Below are 20,270 nucleotides of genomic sequence, written 5' to 3' on the forward strand. Positions count from 1 at the left end.
CTCCAAAATTTAATAATTTAAATTATTAAACCATGACACTGCAGTACAAAAATAAAAACACATACCTCAGTACAATATTTCTAAATGTGACTACCCACAATGCAGAGGTAATTCATTAACTGAATTAGCCCACTACACATTAATTAAAAACAAAACCCTCTGTACATGTAACAAACTAAAATGCACTTTAATTCAAAAATTATTCACTATGTATCAAGCAACAATTATTCAAATCTTCATAATATAAAACTGCTTTAACGTGGTTAGCCAGTGAACAAAGTGACAAGACATGCTTATACTTTCTTTCAAGTAAAATTTTCAAAAAGAAGTAGCTATTTAATACTGATTGATAATTCAGTATAACAGAGATTCACTGGTTAAGCTGATCAGAGTAACCTGTTAAATAAAGCAGTAATTTAATGAAAGGCTATTTAGTATAAGAAGTAATATTGTTTAACTAATATGCTAAACCTGTAACAATATAAAGAGACAAATCTATTTCAACTGCTCCCATCACCATGTTAGCTGTAAGTAAACAGCAATATTTTTCACATTACCAAATTCAACATGAAAAATCAGTAAATAATAACAATTGGCTGGCATGGATTAAATAACTTAGAAAGCTATCACTAACCTTATTTACTTTTTTAAAAGGGTCTCAAATCATTATTACAGAAGAACCAATGATAATTTTTTAAATAAACATAATAAAATACAATTTGTATAAACTGCAAGCCTATTGCTGGCCTATTATATTACACACAACTTATTCATATTTGAAATTATAAAAAGACAAAAATCACCTGCCTTCCTCCACAAAGCCCCATACACACCACTGATGGGTGACAGCTCCCACCTCTATAAACGCTTCTGGGCCTTGAGCTTATGGGCTGCACTGAATTATCTGGTAAACACATTTTTGGAACACATACTATACTAAAGGCACTTGCTGGACACCTCATGGAAAATCCTACAAGGTTAGCATTTTTATCACTATTTTACCAAAGGGAAAATTGAGACTTTAAAATGTCAAGAGGCTTGTTCAAGGCCACACGTGGACAAAGTGGCCAAACAATTCAAACTGGAGTCATCCTGGCTCCCAAACCCAACCTACTTCCAGTGAGTAACTCTCTTTTTAAAATGTATCAATAGTTCAAAAACAAAGAATGCATGGGTTAATGGGAAAAATCATCAAGCTATTATTAAACAAAAAAGAACCAGGACCAGAAGAATACATAGAACCCTATTTGTGTGTGTCTGTGTGTGTGTGTGCGCACGCACATGCGTGCATGCTAGGGGGAGGGGGGCTAGGTTTTTTTGGGAATGAACACAAGAAACCAGAGGGGCAGGGGGAAGTAGGTGGGGAAGATGGGGGTACTGGTGTGTTGTCCCTTCTGTACTGTATTGTATTCTGTAGTGTACTGTATTCTGTACTGTATAAAAAAACGGATTTTTTTCTTTACTGCATGTACATCACTTGCATAATTTTTAAAATAAAAAATAAATAAAACCAATAGGGACTTCACAAAAGCAGGAGGGCTTCCCTGGTGGCGCATTGGTTGAAAGTCCGCCTGCCGATGCAGGGGACATGAGTTCGTGCCCCAGTCCGGGAGGATCCCACATGCCGCGGAGCGGCTGGGCCCGTGAGCCATGGCCTCTGAGCCTGTGCGTCCGGAGCCTGTGCTCCGCAACGGGAGAGGCCACGGCAGTGAGAGGCCCGCATACCGAAAAAAAAAAAAAAAAAAAGCAGGAAAAATACTCTTTCCATATCTAAGCAAACCTCCTCCACAAATTAACAATGACTGCTGCTTAAAAAAGATTTTAAACCAGGGGGAGATTCTCAAAGGGTGGCACCCACAACCCGTGGTAGAACACCAGGTCACATTTTAGACAACAGAGAACAGTGGGGATCTACACGAAAGAGGAGAAATAACACACAGCTCTGACCAATGGTTGCCATGATGGTGAGCCAGTGTTTTCATACCCCTCAATTTTCAATAGAAGACATGATGTTTTAGTGCAATCTTTTGAGTTTATAGTTCATAACAAATTTAAATTTCCTTAAAATATGAGGCAAGTCAAACAAGGCCCAATATACCCAGCCTGTGAGAATTAAAAAGAATAACATACCTAAGATCCTGGACACTCTCACCAAGTTTCTCCAAGAGAAATTTTATATCTTCACTGATATCTTCGTCATCATACTTCTGCTGTTCCAAGTTCTCCAACTGTTTCAGAACTTTGCACTGAATCATAGCCAGAGCATACTCTTGGCGAGTTTCTCTTTCAGTTGATTTTTCTAAGAAGTTCTGGGTTAGACAAAGACACAATGAGAAATGATATAATCTGTTATGTGATGTTCTCTGCACCTGCTTTCACATCCTCTCTCCCCTTCCTGTTCTCAGGTTAACTATCACCTTAAGTGGATGACTGGATCACAAATCCTGACTTATTTCCTAAGCATCTGTCCCACATCAGGGGCATCCTTCTGATTCCTTCCTTACTTACTGGCTTACTAAACATTTTAAATTATTGACCTAGACAAGCCTCAAAACACTGAACACATTTACAGTGAGGTCCATCACCATCCTTCCTCACAGCCCTGCTCTTGAGGTCACCACCATGAACACTCCATTTCTTGGCCACATGGAGCCCTTAGGATGCTAAGAAAGACTGTTTCCTCAAGTATCTCTCTAGTTCCCAGTCACTGACCTTTTCCTCCGTCCAATCAACCTGTAAGTGCACAAAGGACGGCAATTAAAAAAAACTCTCTTGCTTCAGTAATTACCAGAAAAGTTTTGTGACATTCAAGCAAATTTCTCAGTTTTCTTCTGCGATTTTTAAGAGTACTGATGAAATCAGCAAAGGAATCTAAGTATTTCTGAAGATAAACTGTTCACTAAATTAACCAATATTTCAGAGCAAAACCATGCTCATGCTGAGGTCTAGAACAAGGACAAACAAGCTCTCAAGAAAGCCACCTTCACAAAGTTGGTAAAGAAGGCCTGTCAAATCTCCCACACTCAAAAAAATCCTGGAATAACAATTCTAAATCAACTGTACCAAAATTTTAAATTTCCTTATTTTTGCAAGGAAGTTATATTTCTAATAATTATGCTAAATAAATGCAGAGAGAGATTTAGCTTAGCATATGGAAATTAGTAAGATCGATCCCTACCAAAATTCCAATTTTCACAGAAATAGGAAAAGCAATGCTAAAACTTGTATAGAAATATAAAAGAGTCCAAATATCCAAAGCAATCCTGAGAAAGAAAAATAAAGCTGGAGAAGTCACACGTACTGATTTCAAACTAAACTACAAGGCTACAATGATCAAAACAGTATGGTAATGGCATAAAACAGACAGAGTTCAATGGAACAGAATAGAGAGCCCAGAAATAAGCCCGTACATATTCAGTCAACTAATATTTGACGAGGGAGCCAAGAAAATCTATTGGGGAAAGGATAGTCTCTTCAATAATGTCAGCAGGGAAACTGGATAACCACATGCAAAAAAATGAAATTGGACCCGTATCTTATACCAGTCACAAAAACTAACTCAAAAGGGATTAAAGACTTAAACATAAGACCGGAAACTGTCAGACTCATAGAAGAAAACATAGGGGAAAATCTCCTTGACATTAGCCTTGGGAATGATTTTTTGGCTATGACACCAAAAGCACAGCAAAAGTAAAAATCAACAACTGGGACTATATCAAACTAAAAAGCTTCCGCACAGCCAAAGAAATAAAAAAGCAAAATGAAAAGGCAGCCTACAAAATGGGAGAAAACATTTGCAAACCATACATCTGATAGGAGGGCAATATCTAAAATGTATAAAGAACTCATTTAACTCACTAGCAACAACAACAACAAAAAAGCACAAGCCAATTAAAAAATGGGCAGCAGATCTATATAGACATTCTCCCAAAGAAGACATAAACATGGCCAACAGATCATGAAACAGTGCTCAACATCATTGATCATCAGGGAAAATCAAGTCAAAACCACAATTAAATATCACTTTGCACTTGTTAGGACAGCTATTATCAATATTAATATTGATAATAGCTGTAATATTAACTTTAAGTATAATGGAAAAGGTTAAGGATAAATATTGTGACACCAAAACAACCTATAAGAAATAAAATACTACAAAGCAGCACAGTTAAAAAGCCAATAGAAAAATTAAACTGAAATTCTAAAAAGAACTCAGTTAACGTAAGAGAAGGCAGGAATGGAAGACAGAACAAAAAACAGATGAAACAAACAGAAGAAAATAATAAAATGGTAGACCTAAATCCAACCACACCAATAATTACTCTAAATATCAGTGAACTAAACACTCCAATTAAGAAGCAGAGATTATTAGAACAGATAAAAATTCAAGACCCAAGTATATGTTGTCTCAAAGAGACAAATTTTAAATATAAGACACAGATAGGTTGAAACTAAAAGATGGAAAACCATAAGTGGAAGAAAGCTGGCATGTCTATATTAATTTCAAATAAAGTAGATATCAAGACCAAGAGCACTGGGACTTCCCTGGTGGCGCAGTGGTTAAGAATCCACCTGCCAACGCAGGGGACACAGGTTCGAGCCCTGGCCCGGGAAGATCTCACATGCCGCGGAGCAACTAAGCCCGTGAGCCACAACTACTGAGCCTGCGCTCTAGAGCCTGCGAGCCACAACTACTGAGCCCGCGTGCCACAACTACTGAAGCCCATGCGCCTAGAGACCATGCTCCGCAACAAGAGAAGCCACTGCAATGAGAAGCCCGTGCACCACGACGAGTAGCCCCCGCTCGCCACAACTAGAGAAAGACCGCATGCAGCAACAAAGACCCAATGCAGCCAAAAATAAATAAATATAAATAAATTTTAAAAAATAAAAAGTTAAAAAAAAAAGAGCTTCAAAATACATGAAACAATAACTGGCCGAACTGAAAGGAGAAACAGACAAATCCACACTAACAGCTGGAAATTTTAACAACTCTCTCTCTTAGCAATTGATCATTGATAGAACCACTAGACAACAGAATCAGTACAGAGATGATCCAAACGATACTATGAACCACCCTGATTTAATTGACATTTACAGAATGTGATACCTCTGCAAAACATGCATTCTTTTCAAGTACCCAGGCTACATTCACCGTGACAGACCGTGAGATGAGCAGAAGACAAATTTCAAAGAACTGGAACCACATAGAACATGTTCTCTGACCATAACGGAATTCAAATAAAGACCCTAAACTGTAGGGTGCCTTGAATTCTGATAACATCCCCCTTTATGAAACTCCTCCCTTCACCCCTCGCTTTTGTGAGATTTTACTTATTAGTCTACTTAGTTTTCTCTGTTACCTTTTCCAGTTACTTTTCTTACTATTATCTCTCCTAAATTTAGAAACATATCAAAACTCTTCTGTTCATATGGTCCTACATATTGGTTGCCAGGAGAGTTACACTTCATATTTAAGATATTATCATAACTAACAGTTTCAACTATAACCTCAACCCAGTCAGTGTAACTGGTAAAGAACAGCCTGACGGCGCTCTTCTGAAACCATCTCTCCTCTCGATTCTCTAAGACAACAGCACTTCGAAATTTAGTCATGTTTGACGCTCCCCTTTCCTTCAAGCCTATGTCAAATCAATCAATAAACCTTACTTGTTTTTCCCTCGAAACATGTTTTAATTTCATCTCTCCATCTCATTACAAAGAATAAAAAGGTTGTGAAAAATATTTGGAAAATGAATTTACCAGAAACAAAACCTAGATCATCCGGCAGCAGTGTACCCTTTAAAGTCGCTAAACTCAATGGCATCTTCACCTCAACAAAATCAAAAGCGTAAATATCATTTTGGCCTGTGTCCAAGTAACGGTGCAGAGCAACCTTGACTTCACTAAGAACAAAGTGGAACCAAGTGACCATTCAGATCCTTCCTTCACCAAAACTGCTAACCTTGTAACATACATGTTAAAGCAGTGCTTCTCAAACCATCTGTGGTGAAGACCAGTTCTGTTTGATTTTCAATTTCCAATCAGTCAGGAACAAATACTTTTAGTAAAAAATACAATAAAAATGAATTTCTAGAAAAATGAACTTTAAAAGACATGCAAAATACAAGCTCAAATCTTATATTATTAACAGACATGTCAAATTACTGTAAGTTTCTAAATGCTTGCTCTCACTTTCTGTACTTATCCCTTGCAGGCTGCTAACCAACAGCTGACGGAACTGCACCGAAGCAGCGCTGTTATTATGGGACTCACCCCAAGATTAAAAATGTCTCAGTCTTACCAAACCTCTTCCAAACCTGGTATCTAATAAACAAGAGAGATAAATTCCTGAAATAAGGAATGAGGGATGGACCTAGGAATAAAGTTTCTTGATAGCAACACTTCTATGTCAAAGCAGTGAGCAAAACAGTCCCCATACGCCCAAACCAGAGCGGGTGTCTCTGGAGGGGTTATGACTGTGAACTGTCTGCAGAGGAAGATGTAAGTCTGTGTTTGTCTGTGTCTGTGTGTGCATATGCGTGTGGGTGTGAGTTAAACATCATGGTTAGTACAGCTAATGTAAATCCAAATTCAATTTGGTGGTATTTCTTTCTAAGCTTTTATGCTGAAAACCATGCAGTTGTAAAATACAATTTATCTTATTAGCTGACATATTACGGAGGCTCTTGACTAAACAGAGCCAAAAAGAGAAAAACTCTACACAGCAAATATGGTCTTGAATGTCTTTCTCAGTCACAGCCTCAAAAAACATTCTAATTTATTTTAGAAACGAAAGACTGACATATCAAGTTAACCAATGGAATAGCATTCATGGAGACCTGGAGTTCAGCACCTGCTATGAATAATTGAGACAGACATTTTCAAAAATAAATTCACCCAGCCAAATGGAAAGAAAAAAAAATTAACAGCTGCTAGATTTCTTCAGCTCACAGCAGCTCAGCAAGCTTCCAAAAGCACAAAACTTCCCCTCCTGAGTTTCAGGATGTGGGGCAAAGTGCATAATCAGACAATCCTCAAACAACCTCATCGGTGAAATCGCTATTAAAGGTTACAGGAATTTGAGAATAACGAAGAAAAAAAAGAACACGTCATTTTTTACACCTATTCGATGGTCTAAATCAAATGGCTTTACTATGTCCTTACTAATGGCTCGATTTTAACTCAGTTGTGTACATCAAAGTTCGGGATGTCTAAAGATGTTCTTCTGATATTCAGCCTTCAGTATAACCATGCAATGATTTATCCCAATTTATCAAGGAGAGTCCAAAAAACTAATATACCTGTCAATAGGTTGCATGTATTTTAAATAATCTGAAATCCAAATTAGACAACAGAAGCCGAGAAATTAGCATAAGTTCAACACATTGTGGGTAAAAAACTGAAACTGCAAATGAAGTATAAATAAGATTTTTAAATCTTGCTAAATAAACATTAGTAAAATATTCATGCTGTCTTTTCTAAATCAAACAGAACAGCACTTCATCTTTGCCTAGGTTCCACATTAACTTAGAATGCAATTTCTACGGGTGGGCGTTAAAGAGGCAAATTGCTAGTATTTTATGCTTTTATGGAGCGAAAAGGCAGGAAAATAAATACAGATTGTATATTTACTATTGCCAGCCATCGTCTGTTATTTCGTTGAATTCTTACCCAATCTTGAAGTGAGTTAAGTATCACTAACCACCTTTCACAAGTGGAGAAATCAGCTTTGAGAGTTCAAACCACTCTCCCAGCAACCTCGTGCTGGGATTCACCCCTAGGCGTGTCTACTCCAGAGCCTACACTCTTGCTAACACACCACGTGGAAAGGAAAATTAGAAAAGGGTTATGCTATTGTACCCCTCAAATCTTCATAAAAAGCAGATAATCAATCTGGAGAGCTCCCAAGTCAGGTCAAAAGAAAACTAAGACTCTCAGTCTGGCTTTATACTTCTTGTGACTTTTTGAACTTTGTATACCGTAAACACTCATCATGGTGACTTCATGAAGTCTCTCCATCAGAAACAGATTCACACAAAATACAAAGTCCCTAAGAAAAAGTATCTTGTCATATTCATCCTTCCATAATTGGTGTTCAATAAACATCTGATGCATTGAGAGGTGGACAGATAATCCATGAAATGGGGGATGGGGGGAGGAACAGGAAAAAGAAAGGATAGGATAGGATAGGATAGGGAAGGGGGAGGGAGGGAGAGGGGGAGGGAACAGCTCAAAGGTAGGATCCAGCTAATATCAACAAACACCTCTCACCTACCATGTACCCATATTAGAGGTACCTGCTTCCAGTGACCCTTTTATCTAACATAATAATGACTTAACATGAAAATCAATGGGAGGAGGAACTAGAGAAGGGACAAAATACTAAGCAAGGTCTGTGGGAAGCTCAGCTAGAACAGCTGCCACATACATTATGCGCAAAGCAGTTTATGCTGGGGGCTGTAGAGGGAGGGACAAGACAGGGGTCAGGGTTAACAGATACGAGCTACTGTGTGTGAAATAGGTGAGCAGCAAGGACATACTGTATGGCACAGGGAACGACAGCCATTGTTGTGTAATAACTTTCAATGGAGTATACTCTATAAAAATACTGAATCAACGTTATACGCCTGAAACTAATGTAATATTATAAATCAACTGAGATAATAAATAAATAAGTAAATGATTTGATAAGACAAATGGCTTGTCTCAAAAAAAAACCAAAAACGGACTTCCCTGGTGGTGCAGTGGTTAAGCATCCGCCTGCCAACGCAGGGGACACGCGTTCGAGCCCTGGTCCGGGAAGATCCCACATGCCGTGGAGCAACTGAGCCCGTGAGCCACGACTACTGAGCCTGCGCTCTAGAGCCCGCGAACCACAACTACTGAGCCCGTGCTCCACAACAAGAGAAGCCACCGCAATGAGAAGCCCACGCACCACAAGGAAGAGTAGCCCCCGATCACCACAACTAGAGAAAGCCCACACACAGCAACAAAGACCCAACGCAGCCAAAATACATAAATAAATGAATTTATTTAAAACAAAAGCATCTTATGCTGAGCTTTAGATTAAATCTCAATCCATTACTATAAATTATTATTATCTGATTTCTTCCTAAAACTCACAGCACTCACTGTATTATCTAAATGACGCTTATAAAAAACCATGTAAGGGGGCTTCCCTGGTGGCGCAGTGGTTGAGAGTCCGCCTGCTGATGCTAGGGGATACGGGTTCGTGCCCCAGTCCGGGAAGATCCCACATGCCGTGGAGCGGCTGGGCCCGTGAGCCATGGCCGCTGAGCCTGCGCATCCGGAGCCTGTGCTCCGCAACGAGAGAGGCCACAACAGTGAGAGGCCCGCGTACCGCAATAACAACAACAACAAAAAACATGTAAGTTTATCAAAACTGACGGGGAAAGATACAAGTGTAGAGATATAGTCTATGAAACAAGAGAACAGCTGAAGTAAGACCCTGAGTTCTACAGCAGTTCTTCCCACACCTATATTTCACCTTAAACAAGTCACCTTATTAACAAATTATCAAAAGAAATAATTTTGTGCTAAATGTTTACAATCTTCAACATTTGGAAAGATAGATATTTTAACGTAAAAAATATGTAACTAACATACAGAAAAGGGTAGGTAGATATGAGCTGAAAAAATACGATTCACTTCCATGTTTATCACTCAGGCAACTGTTGATCTTTCTATTTCCTAGAAGTGAAAGTCATACAAAGGGAAAAAAAAAAAAATCCAAAACATCTTTCTAGGATAATCTAATTGCAAATATATTGAATCAGGATGACTATCTTTCCTAACAGTTCACCAATTAAGAAAATCTATTTTTTTAAAAGAGTTTTCATGCCAACTTCATGAACAGCTTCCAATTTAGAAAAAAGCCCACGCACTAAGAGCAAGTAGGGACTCTCTGTATTCCTGCCCAATATATAATTACTGGAAACATAAATTTGCACTCTATTTTTTTTGCGGTACGCAGGCCTCTCACTGTTGTGGCCTCTCCCATTGCGGAGCACAGGCTCCGGATGCGCAGGCTCAGCGGCCATGGCTCACGGGCCTAGCCGCTCCGCGGCATGTGGGATCTTCCTGGACAGGGGCACGAACCCGTGTCCCTTGCATCGGCAGGCGGACTCAACCACTGCGCCACCAGGGAAGTCCAATTTGCACGTTTTTGAAAGGTGATTTGACATTATCTATAAGAACTGGTAAAAAGTATATTCTTTGACTCAGCAATTCCATCTCTGGAACTTACCCAACCGAAATACTCATCAAAGTGGGAAAACATATGTAAAAGAAACTGGAAACACCTCACATTTCCATTAATAGGACACTGATTAAATAAACCACTTGACACCAACACAGTAGAATATAGCCACTGAAAAGAATACTGAAGATCTAGTACAGGAAAATGAAAACACATTTATTATATATTGTTAAGAATAAAGTTACAGAACAGTATTTATAGCCTGACACCACTCTTATTTTTAAATACAGAACAAAATTAGACACCTATTTATGTATTTATCTCTATTTGCTTAGAAAAATCTGAAAGATGTTGGTGACTGTATCTGGCAAATGTGGTGTCTGCGCCATTTACGGCTGCAATACATCTGCACAACCTTTTATTTTTGATTTGTCGTTTGTTTAAAGAAAGCGTAAGAACAAACAGTGGTTAAAAACACAAATTCTAAAGCCAGTAGCTTGGATTTGTAGGTCTACCATCTCCCAGCCACTCTTACGTGTCATCCATTTAGATGGCTTCCCCCCACTGTCCACTCCCCCTGCCATGAGTACAAACTGGGATATTTTACTCCAAGCTCACCAAGATGCCACAGTTCCATAACTACATGGAGAACAAGCAACTTTTTCCCACCTGCTAAAAGCCCTGAAATATACTCCACAGTAAAAAAAAATGCTTTACACACACACACACACACACACACACACACACACACACACACACACAAAAAACACGTACCCGGAATGCTGCAAGAATGATTCTTGTCACTTTCTCTTTGACCGATTCTTGCAGGATGTCAGACAGAACAGGAATGATGTTGTAGCGTCGCAGGTGTTCACACATCTGAGGACTGAACGCCAGGAGCCATATAGAAAAAATCATCTGATACTGGAGCTGAAAGCCACACTTGTTACTCAGAACTCCCATGATGCTGAAAAGGAACACACGTTGAGAAAACATTTAACACGACAGCACAACAGAGAGAAGAAATAACTGATTGTTCTTTTGCGCTGATGGATCAGTCTCTCTGAATCACGTCCTCTCTTTTCCCCCCGAAGGAACGAGCAAGCCAGACCCCTGCTCACAGAGGGCCAGTCCTGCACGGCGTCACGTAAGCCTCACTCCAGAGTCTCAAGGACACTACCGCCCTCGCTGCAGAGAGCACGGTCCACAGAGGGAACAGTAGGAGGACCCTGACGGACATTCAAGAAGTAAAAGCCTCAGGACATGATGACACAGCGGATGCACATCTCAGTGAAGCCAGACGGTATAATCAAGATTTTCAGTCTGGACTGAAAGATCCAAGAGGATCATTTAGAGCTTTAAAAATATTTAGAAACTCGACAGAGAAAAGAGGAAATGAGTTTGGAAAAAGCCTTTCATGAGTCTGAATTTGACACACAGCCAATCATCAAATTTGGGGTCAGAACCTCAGAAGCTTCTAGTTCAGCCTCCCGTCTTACTGTTAAGGAAACTGGGAAAGCGGTGTGAAAATGACAGGTTACACCAAGGAAAGCGCTAAGGAAATTTCCCTGGGGCACGCCTGCATTCACACAGGGGACAGAAACCATCAAATCAGACGGTTAAACAGCGACCAGAGGGGTTAAAGAGAACTCAAATCCACAGAATGTACAACGCAGAGCGAGCGCTAATGTAAACTTAGTCAGTAAGGACATATCAATATTGGTTCATCAGGTGAAACCAAGGCATCACACTAACACCAGCTGCTAGTAACAGGGAAGCCCGTGGGAGCACAGGCACATACGGGCACTCTGTGCTTCCAATTGTTCTGTAAACCTAAAACTGCTCTCAAAAATAAAAGTCTATTAATAAAATTAAATACATTTTAAATCTAATTTTGCGATTTACAGCTACTAACTTAGTGGACGGCTTGTATTTGTGCTGTTTCCCCATTTCTGTGATTTGCATGCACTTATAAATTCGCTGAATTGCCCTTAATGTTCTCATGCATGATTTCTCCCTTGAACCTGTTCTACTTTTGGTTGGTACGTAAGGCCTGCTTGTATTTAATATTGATGTCAGCATTCAACAGCGGTCAAAGCACAGCATTTCACACTGTCAGCACCCTGGTACCTGGCTTCCTTTGCGCTCTGCCTGTTCCACTTGTTAAGGTCAGCCTGCTACACTCTGGGATGCCGTGGCTGACAATTCATTTTCCGGGTTCCCCATTTCCGCTTTCCCCACTGGCTCAGCGACAGGAGGTACTCGCGGCTGACTCAGGGATGGAGGAAGAAGGGACCTCTCCTGTCGACCTCCTGTTCCTGCCAGCATCACTTCGGCACGCTTCTTCACCCGCCGGCAATGGCTGAATTCATCCTGCACGGGCTGTGGCAGAACGAGCGTCCCTGCACCCTCGAGACACTAGCACCTGCCGTCTGGGTCCCCGACCTCGAGGGTGGGGACCCAGCCCCAGCTGAGCTGTACTGTCCCCTCCAGGCCTGAACTTCACTTCATGCAGCCCCTCCTGCAGCCCGTGAATCCTGGCAAGTCCAACCTCTTACCCTTTGCTCCCCGCTTTAGGGGTAGTAGGATCTCTGACACTTGAGAGTCCCTTTGTTTACACGTTTTCAGAAACCCAGTTCACAAGTTTATACCTAGTTTATAGCTAGGGAGAATTTAATTTCTTCACATTAAATTCTCTCTGTTAAAAGGAAAAACTTTTAACGATGAGAGGGGCGAAGGAGAGCTCAAGGCCAATACACTGGTGCTGAGATCCAGACGGAAGGTCTCAAGGGGAGGCGTGCTCAGCGATGCGGACACCGCAGAGAAGCTGAACAGAGTAAAAGTGTGCCCACGACAGACGGGATTCTATTGCAGAGACAAGGTAGTCTTCTATACCCAAATATCAACCACAGAAATGCCCTTATGAAGCAAAATAAGGCCCCTGTTCACTGGAATAAGGCAGGGATTCCCTTAGGGCAAGAACCCAACTCTGAATCCAGTGAGGCAGGAAGAGCGAGCTAAGGGGGACAAAGGACACAAAGGCCCAACAGAAACCCAAACATGGTCATTTAACAAGTATCTGTTGAGGGTCTATGCGGCAGGTACAGTGCAAGGCACAGGGATAAAATGGGCAAAAACAAGACACTGTCCATGTTCCTTGAGAGCCCCGTGCAGGGGGAGGGAGGATTCCCAGAGGCCGTGGCCCTCGAGCTGGGCCTGAAGAACCAGTGGGTGCTAATTACCATGTAGGTCTCTGCTCTCCCTCGCAAACTGCTGAGTTTAGTGTTACTTTTAAAGTCACCGTAAAAGTTACTAAAAGATGCTGTGGCATCCTATGTGCTACCTTTGTTAGGTGTTTCATGCTTTCCAGCTAGGCTGTATATCTCTTAAAGGAAAGGACCACATATGTTTCCTTTACTCCCCATAATATATGGTATAACATCACGCAGAGAGGGCAAAAAAACACAAACTGTCAAATCCAAAATCAGAAAGGAGGTTAAGGTCCATGACGCCAAAATAACTATTTTGTGCTCTGCTTTTTTAATGATGATTTTTCTTTTTAAATCATGCCAACGCAGGGACTAGGGAGACAAACAGCTGACCACTGGCTGACATGCACACTTCCTGCTGTTCGTCAGACCCATGGGCCCCTCGCACCTCACCATGCGATATTGTTTTTTTAAACTTACCTTTCATTTATATACTACTTTATACTTTCAAAATACTTCAAATGTCAGGATATAAATGTTCATAAATGGCCGTTGGATTTGGGGAAGCAACTACCCCAGCAAAAGCCCCGTTTTAGCTCCAGTATTTAAAAAATCAGTGCTAATCTTCAGACTTCCTAGTGAAGTCAAAGCACACTCTTGATCTTACACGGGCCCAGAAACATTCAGAAAGAGTGTGTGTCATTCGTGTAACCAAGAAGGAAAGAAAGGAAACTATGCAGAGATAAGAAGGTCCTGGGGTCTTAAACCATCAGTCTCCTCTTCCACTCTCCTCAAACAGGGTATGCTTACAATTTTTTCTCCTCTCAGGATCCCTGCTTGTGATTTGAGGAACACCAAAAAGGAAAAAAAGAAAACATTCGACCCTAAACAAAAGAAACGGCAGAGTAAAAAGTACGTGTTTTCTTTCTTATAAAGTGAAAAAAGGGGCTTCCCTGGTGGCGCAGTGGTTGAGAATCTGCCTGCTAATGCAGGGGACACGGGTTCGAGCCCTGGTCTGGGAGGATCCCACATGCCGCGGAGCAACTAGGCCTGTGAGCCACAACTACTGACCCTGTGCATCTGGAGCCCGTGCTCTGCAACAAGAGAGGCTGCGATAGTGAGAGGCCCGCGCACCGCGATGAAGAGTGGCCCCCGCTTGCCGCAACTAGAGAAAGCCCTCGCAAAGAAACGAAGACCCAACACAGCAAAAATAAATTAATTAATTAATGTCAGATGCAGGCTTGTGACATCCTCTGTCACATAGGGGAGGACGTAAGTCAGGCACAGCAGATAAGCAAAGCTTTCACTTTAAAAAAAAAAAAAGTAAAAAAATTCAATGACTTTTCCAAATTGCCCTACTCTCAGCAAGTTAACATATTCTACCTTTATTAATGCCTGTTCTCAACCTAAAAGTCTCTGTATTAATTTGATTACTACTAACCTTGTTAGTGGGCATTAGCATATCAAAGTGTGTATCATATGATATCATATGATATGTATCATATCAAAGTGGAATATTCTAGATTGTACTTATGCCTGCTCTTGTTGCTAAACTGAATAGTTAATACTACTTACCATCCTCCAAAATATTAGTGCCAACAATATTTTGAATAGCAGCATTTCGTTAGCCTCGGTCCACTGGACCAAATTCTAGTATTTAAGTTTATTTTTTGAGCAATTATAACTATTTGTATAAACTGGTGTTTCATGACTTTTATTCTCTCTTATAGGTCTTCCAAAGAACAAAAAAGAAAATCTATTTTTTGTTTAATAGAATAAAATTCAATTTATCTTGCAATTACAATACAGGTCCATGGACCTATTTATAAACCTAAGATACACTATGTGATCTTGGTGAGTTTGTTAACTATAATTTGAAGAATCACACTATTTCATCATCCTAGATCTTATTTCATCATTATTCATCCATTATTCTCAACTATGCTAATAAATATTAAAGACTAAATTATAAGAAAATTGGAGAATGACGGAATCACCTAGGAAGATGATATAATAGTGAAAGAAATAATTAACCTTTCTTATTGTATTGCCCAAAATATTGCATCACTTTTAAGAAAGTAAAAAGACTGGAAACACCATCTGTGCAGTCCACCTTTAAGTGTCTGTGCGGAAAAGAGTTAACGTCATGGTCCGGAGACAGCTATCCTCAGAAAGGGCTGCCTGCAAAGCTGGCCCTTGGCTGACTTGAGGGAATTTGACTGGTAATCCGTTCCCTACACGGAAACCAAAGTTCTCCGAAATGACAGGGAAAACTAAACTGTGTGCACAAACAGGATGCTTGTGCTTGTGTTGAGCGCCTGCTCTCCTGCTGGAGCCTGGAACGTTCCATATGAGGTAGAGGGAGCCGACGTGACACACCTCCAGGGAAACCGGGGGCCCTGAGTCGCTAGAGAGTCTCCTGCACAGGAACCTCACACAAGACATTTTTTTTAACAAACCTTCTTTTAGATGATTAAATGTATTCATTTCTTTGAAATTGTCAAGGAGAGATGCTTTTAAATGTTACTCCACAGTCAAAATAAAGGGCGCTCACCAGTTCACCCCGTCTGCTTCCACCCAGGCAAAGCGGTACTCGTTGACTCGGAGCATCAGCTGCAGACACCCGGCCACACACTGCACGTACTGAGAGCTCTGTGCAGGGAGAAGCACAGTGTTTAAAACTGGAAAGCACTTCAAGTCACAAGGTCATGCAGATACCAAATTCTGGAGTGGTTTTTACTAGAGTTTATCATCTGAAAAGTCTAGAAGTCTCAAATATTTCTTCAAAAGTCAATCCTTGTTGCTCTTCTCTCGTCCTCCTAGAAACGAAGCCGACTTCTTTTGCCAAATTAAGCCTACACGGCTCAAGCCCACTGAACACATCCAGTCAGGGAAATAAAGGAACAAAGTAATTATGCCTTTGATACGGTTTGATAAACAGCTTATTATCTTGCAATGTTTCACTTAGCCCTGAATAGAAGCACGATACAGAGAATACTGCTCTTCATAATTACACAAGTATCAAAGAACAACAATAAAATGAAAGAGATAGAAGCGTATGCTTTGAGACAGACCCATATCTGAGTGACCGTGAGCAAGTTTCCGAACCTTGTCAATGCTCAATTTCTTCATCCTTACTGAGGATCATGCCCCCAAGCACCCTGAAAGGGTCCTCTTAGGATTAAGTAAAGTAATTCATTTAGCACAGAGCTAGACATGTCACAGAAACTCAATAAATAAGAACTTAAAAAATAAAACTATACAGCACATAAGAAGTCTACTTAAACACTTGAAAAAGACTGATTTTTTTTTAAACTATCAGTTCAACAGGCACTATGTTAGAGAAATTGAGGTTAAATCTGAAGCTTGAAATAAAGAGAACAAACATCCCCAAGAAGCTGCTCGCTCCTCCATGTTAGGAAAGCTGGTAGTGACACCTGGCCTGGGCGCCTCCCTGAATACCTACCATGAGCCTTACACCTATAAGAAATGGAGCGACAAGCAAGAAGCTGCTTGCTCCTCCATGTTAGGAAAGCTGGTAGTGACACCTGGCTTGGGCGCCTCCCGGAATACCTACCATGAGCCCTACATCTATAAGAAATGGAGGGACAGTCTTAAAGAACATGCTAACAAAAAGAAAGAACGGAGAGGATCGTGGATGTCATATAAATTCACAAAACCTAATATACATGATGCCACTTCAGTTCCATGTTTTAACTTAAACTAAGTTTGCTAAAACCTAACACTTCAAAGAATTCCAGGCACTCAAATACAAAAACACTATGATATATTTGGAGGAATAATCAAAGTTATCATGAAAAGGTTATCTTAGATTTTACCAAGAAAGGAGTGAACACAGTTGCCCAAAAGCACACTATATCCAGTAACTTAATTTGCCTGAAAACTCAAAACATTCGCAGAAATTAATGACAAAAAAAAAAGTGAATTTTCAGCTCGAAAACCATCTTCCATAATGGGAAAAATATATATATGTATTTTTCCAATTAGGTCAGCAGCTAACTAACCCTTTGTGCAAAGAATTCCATCTTCCTTGTTTAGAGAGACAGCCTAAGCAAGGTTTCTACAATAATGAATGAAAGGCAGCCTAGGGCACTCTCTCCTCTTCCACTTATCATCGATTTCCCCTCAACTCGAGAATTTCTTGGTTCACTGTTAAGTCTTTTTCTTGTCTGTGTCCACTTACCCTACTATGTTGAAACACATGACACATTTAAAAAATGGATTCTTCGTTGCTAGTTACAGCTTCAGGACTCACATATAAATGAGCATATAAAAGATGCTGCCTCAGCACTGTTTACAACAGCCAGGACGTGGAAGCAACCTAAGTGTCCGTCGACAGACGAATGGATAAAGAAGATGTGGCACATATATACAATGGAATATTACTCAGCCATAAAAAGAAATGAAATTGAGTTATTTGTAGTGATGGACCTGGAGTCTGTCATACAGAGTGAAGTAAGTCAGAAAGAGAAAAACAAATACTGAATGCTAACACATATATATATGGAATCTTAAAAAAAAAAAAAAAGGTTCTCAAGAACCTAGGGGCAGGACAGGAATAAAGATGCAGACACAGAGAAGAGGGGGAAGGGTAAGCTGGGACGAAGTGAGAGAGTGGCATGGACATATATACACTACCAAATGTAAAATAGATAGCTAGTGGGAAGCAGCCGCATAGCACAGGGAGATCAGCTCGGTGCTTTGTGACCACCTAGAGGGGTGGGATAGGGAGGGTGGGAGGGAGATGCAAGAGGGAGGAGATATGAGGATAGATGTATACGTATAGCTGATTCACTTTGTTATAAAGCAGAAACTAACACACCATTGCAAAGCAATTATACTCCAATAAAGATCTATTAAAAAATTTTAAAAAGATGCTGCTTCTAAAACTTCACTCTCTCCTGTGATGCACCATGAGGCAGTCCAATTCCAGTCCAGAGATTATTTTCAAAGTACACAGTGAAGGCAACACTGATAAATGACTGAGGTACTGCCTTCAATCAAAGTAAATTGTATCACTGCCTTACCTTTCTCTCACATTGTCCTGTTAGTCTCATGTACAAAGTCATTCAATGGTTTTTTTAGAAGAAAATAATCAGCCTTCAATCAACCCAGCGAGCCACCGACTCTTCCCCCACACAGAGGTCATTCAAACACTGCTGGAGAAGACTGCACAGCCACGCAGAGCCATCAGGAAGCTCTGCTCTCGCCGCCACTCCCAGAGCCACGCTCACACCTTCACCTCTACCCTCCTGTCCCGCTCTCTTCCCTCACCTCAGCACTGAGAGAAAAAACAGAGACCATCAGCTAGCGAGTCACTGAGCTGCCAACATCGCGCCCCCAACTGAACTTCCCTGACGGCCCTTCTCACCTCCCTCTCGCCGAGCAGAGGCAGACAGCTCTTCCTGTCCAGGACCCACGGCCCCAGCAAGGCCTGTGTCCCACTCCTCCCACACAGCATCGCATCAGTCCGACCCCTCCCTGTAGCTCCGATCTGTTTGACAGGTTTCCTCTCCTCAGCCCCTAAATATACTCAATTTTTCCCGTCTTAAAATTATGCCTAAACCTTGTACCAATCTCAGCAACTTTCTTCCTCCCAACGCATGAAGTTTTCTTGACAGAATTATCACCAGGTTCTTACCTCTCTGATACCTTATCACTCCACCAACATGGCAAATGCCAGGACCAGCAGTGACCTTAAAGTGCCAGGTCCAACAGTTACTCTCCCCCAGAGAACCAGACCTCTACCTCCAGCTGCTTCCGGGAAAGCTCTCGCCCCTCCTTTCTCCAGCTGAACTGACTCACAGCTCCAATGTTAACTCCACCACCATGAAAGAAAGGCAGTAATGCAGCCTAACAGTTACGAACAAAGGCTCTGGAACCAGCCTGCCAGGCTCAGCCACTTCCAAGCCGTGTGCCCCTGAATGAGCCTCCCACCTATAAAATGGGATAACAGGGCACATCCCATGGGGTGTGGGGATAATCTCATTAGCTAATATATGACAGACTGGGCTGAGAACCAGCTACAATGTGTACTCTCAAACACACAAACCTCCCTGGTAGAGAAAAACTAACTTTACTTCTCAACACATTAAGAGAACATCATTAGATCCATTTTCTAATATTGCTGAAAATGCAAATTCTCCTATATTATGGTGGAATAATCACATAAGGAAAACAGCAACTGACAGAATTCACCTTCCTGGTGAAGAGGGTCTCCCAGATCCATATTCTGCAGAATTACAAAGTAATTCAAGAAGTGAGGAATTACAAAGCAAGTAGGCAACAAAAGATAAACATAAAAACTGCAGCCACATTGTACCAAAGTAAAACTCACGCTATAACAATGTTTACAGACCAATTTTCAATATCTATCTCCATAATGCTGGGATTTAAGTACAAACTAAATGAGAAAAAGTAAAGATAATATTCCTCTAAATTTTGGAATCAAGGGTGCTTAAAAAAAAAAAGACGTCTGCAGTGCAGAGAAGAGCACCTGTCTCAGATGCAGTGGAAACACACGTGTGTCCAGTGGTATCAGTGAAGCACAAAGCTGAGTTTGCAGAACACACCATCGACCAAAATAAACCCCAGAAGCCAGTTTTACATGAAATCCTCCAGGACTGGTGATTAACCAATCCCCAAAGTATTCAATGTGTCATGACTATTAAATGAATCTTTTCTCATAGAACTAAAAAGTGAGTGTGCACATCTTATGTGTGGAACAACTGGAACTCTCCTACTTTGTTGGCGACGTGTAAACTGGTTTAGAAAAGTGACTGGACTGCTGGACCTAAATTCACATGTAACCTGTACCC

The 20,270-nt window shown here is 40.9% G+C and overlaps 1 protein-coding gene across 4 annotated transcripts in view; it reads right to left on the reverse strand.

Moving 5' to 3' along the window:
* ATP6V1H (ATPase H+ transporting V1 subunit H) overlaps nt 1-20,270 on the reverse strand; it is a 95,927-nt gene that overhangs the window by 17,532 nt on the left and 58,125 nt on the right. For all 4 annotated transcript variants that reach the window (XR_009522577.1, XM_060035376.1, XM_060035375.1 and 1 more), the window contains 3 exons: nt 15,986-16,083; nt 10,997-11,189; nt 2,131-2,309 (listed from right to left, as the gene is read on the reverse strand). Coding sequence is in view for 3 of the 4 variants with exons in the window: in XM_060035376.1 (XP_059891359.1) it covers nt 2,131-2,309; nt 10,997-11,189; nt 15,986-16,083 (470 nt within the window). In the remaining variant the exon portion in view is untranslated. The remainder of the gene's footprint in view (nt 1-2,130; nt 2,310-10,996; nt 11,190-15,985; nt 16,084-20,270) is intronic.

Source organism: Delphinus delphis, chromosome 17 (assembly GCF_949987515.2).
Source record: "Delphinus delphis chromosome 17, mDelDel1.2, whole genome shotgun sequence".
NCBI lineage: Eukaryota > Metazoa > Chordata > Mammalia > Artiodactyla > Delphinidae > Delphinus > Delphinus delphis.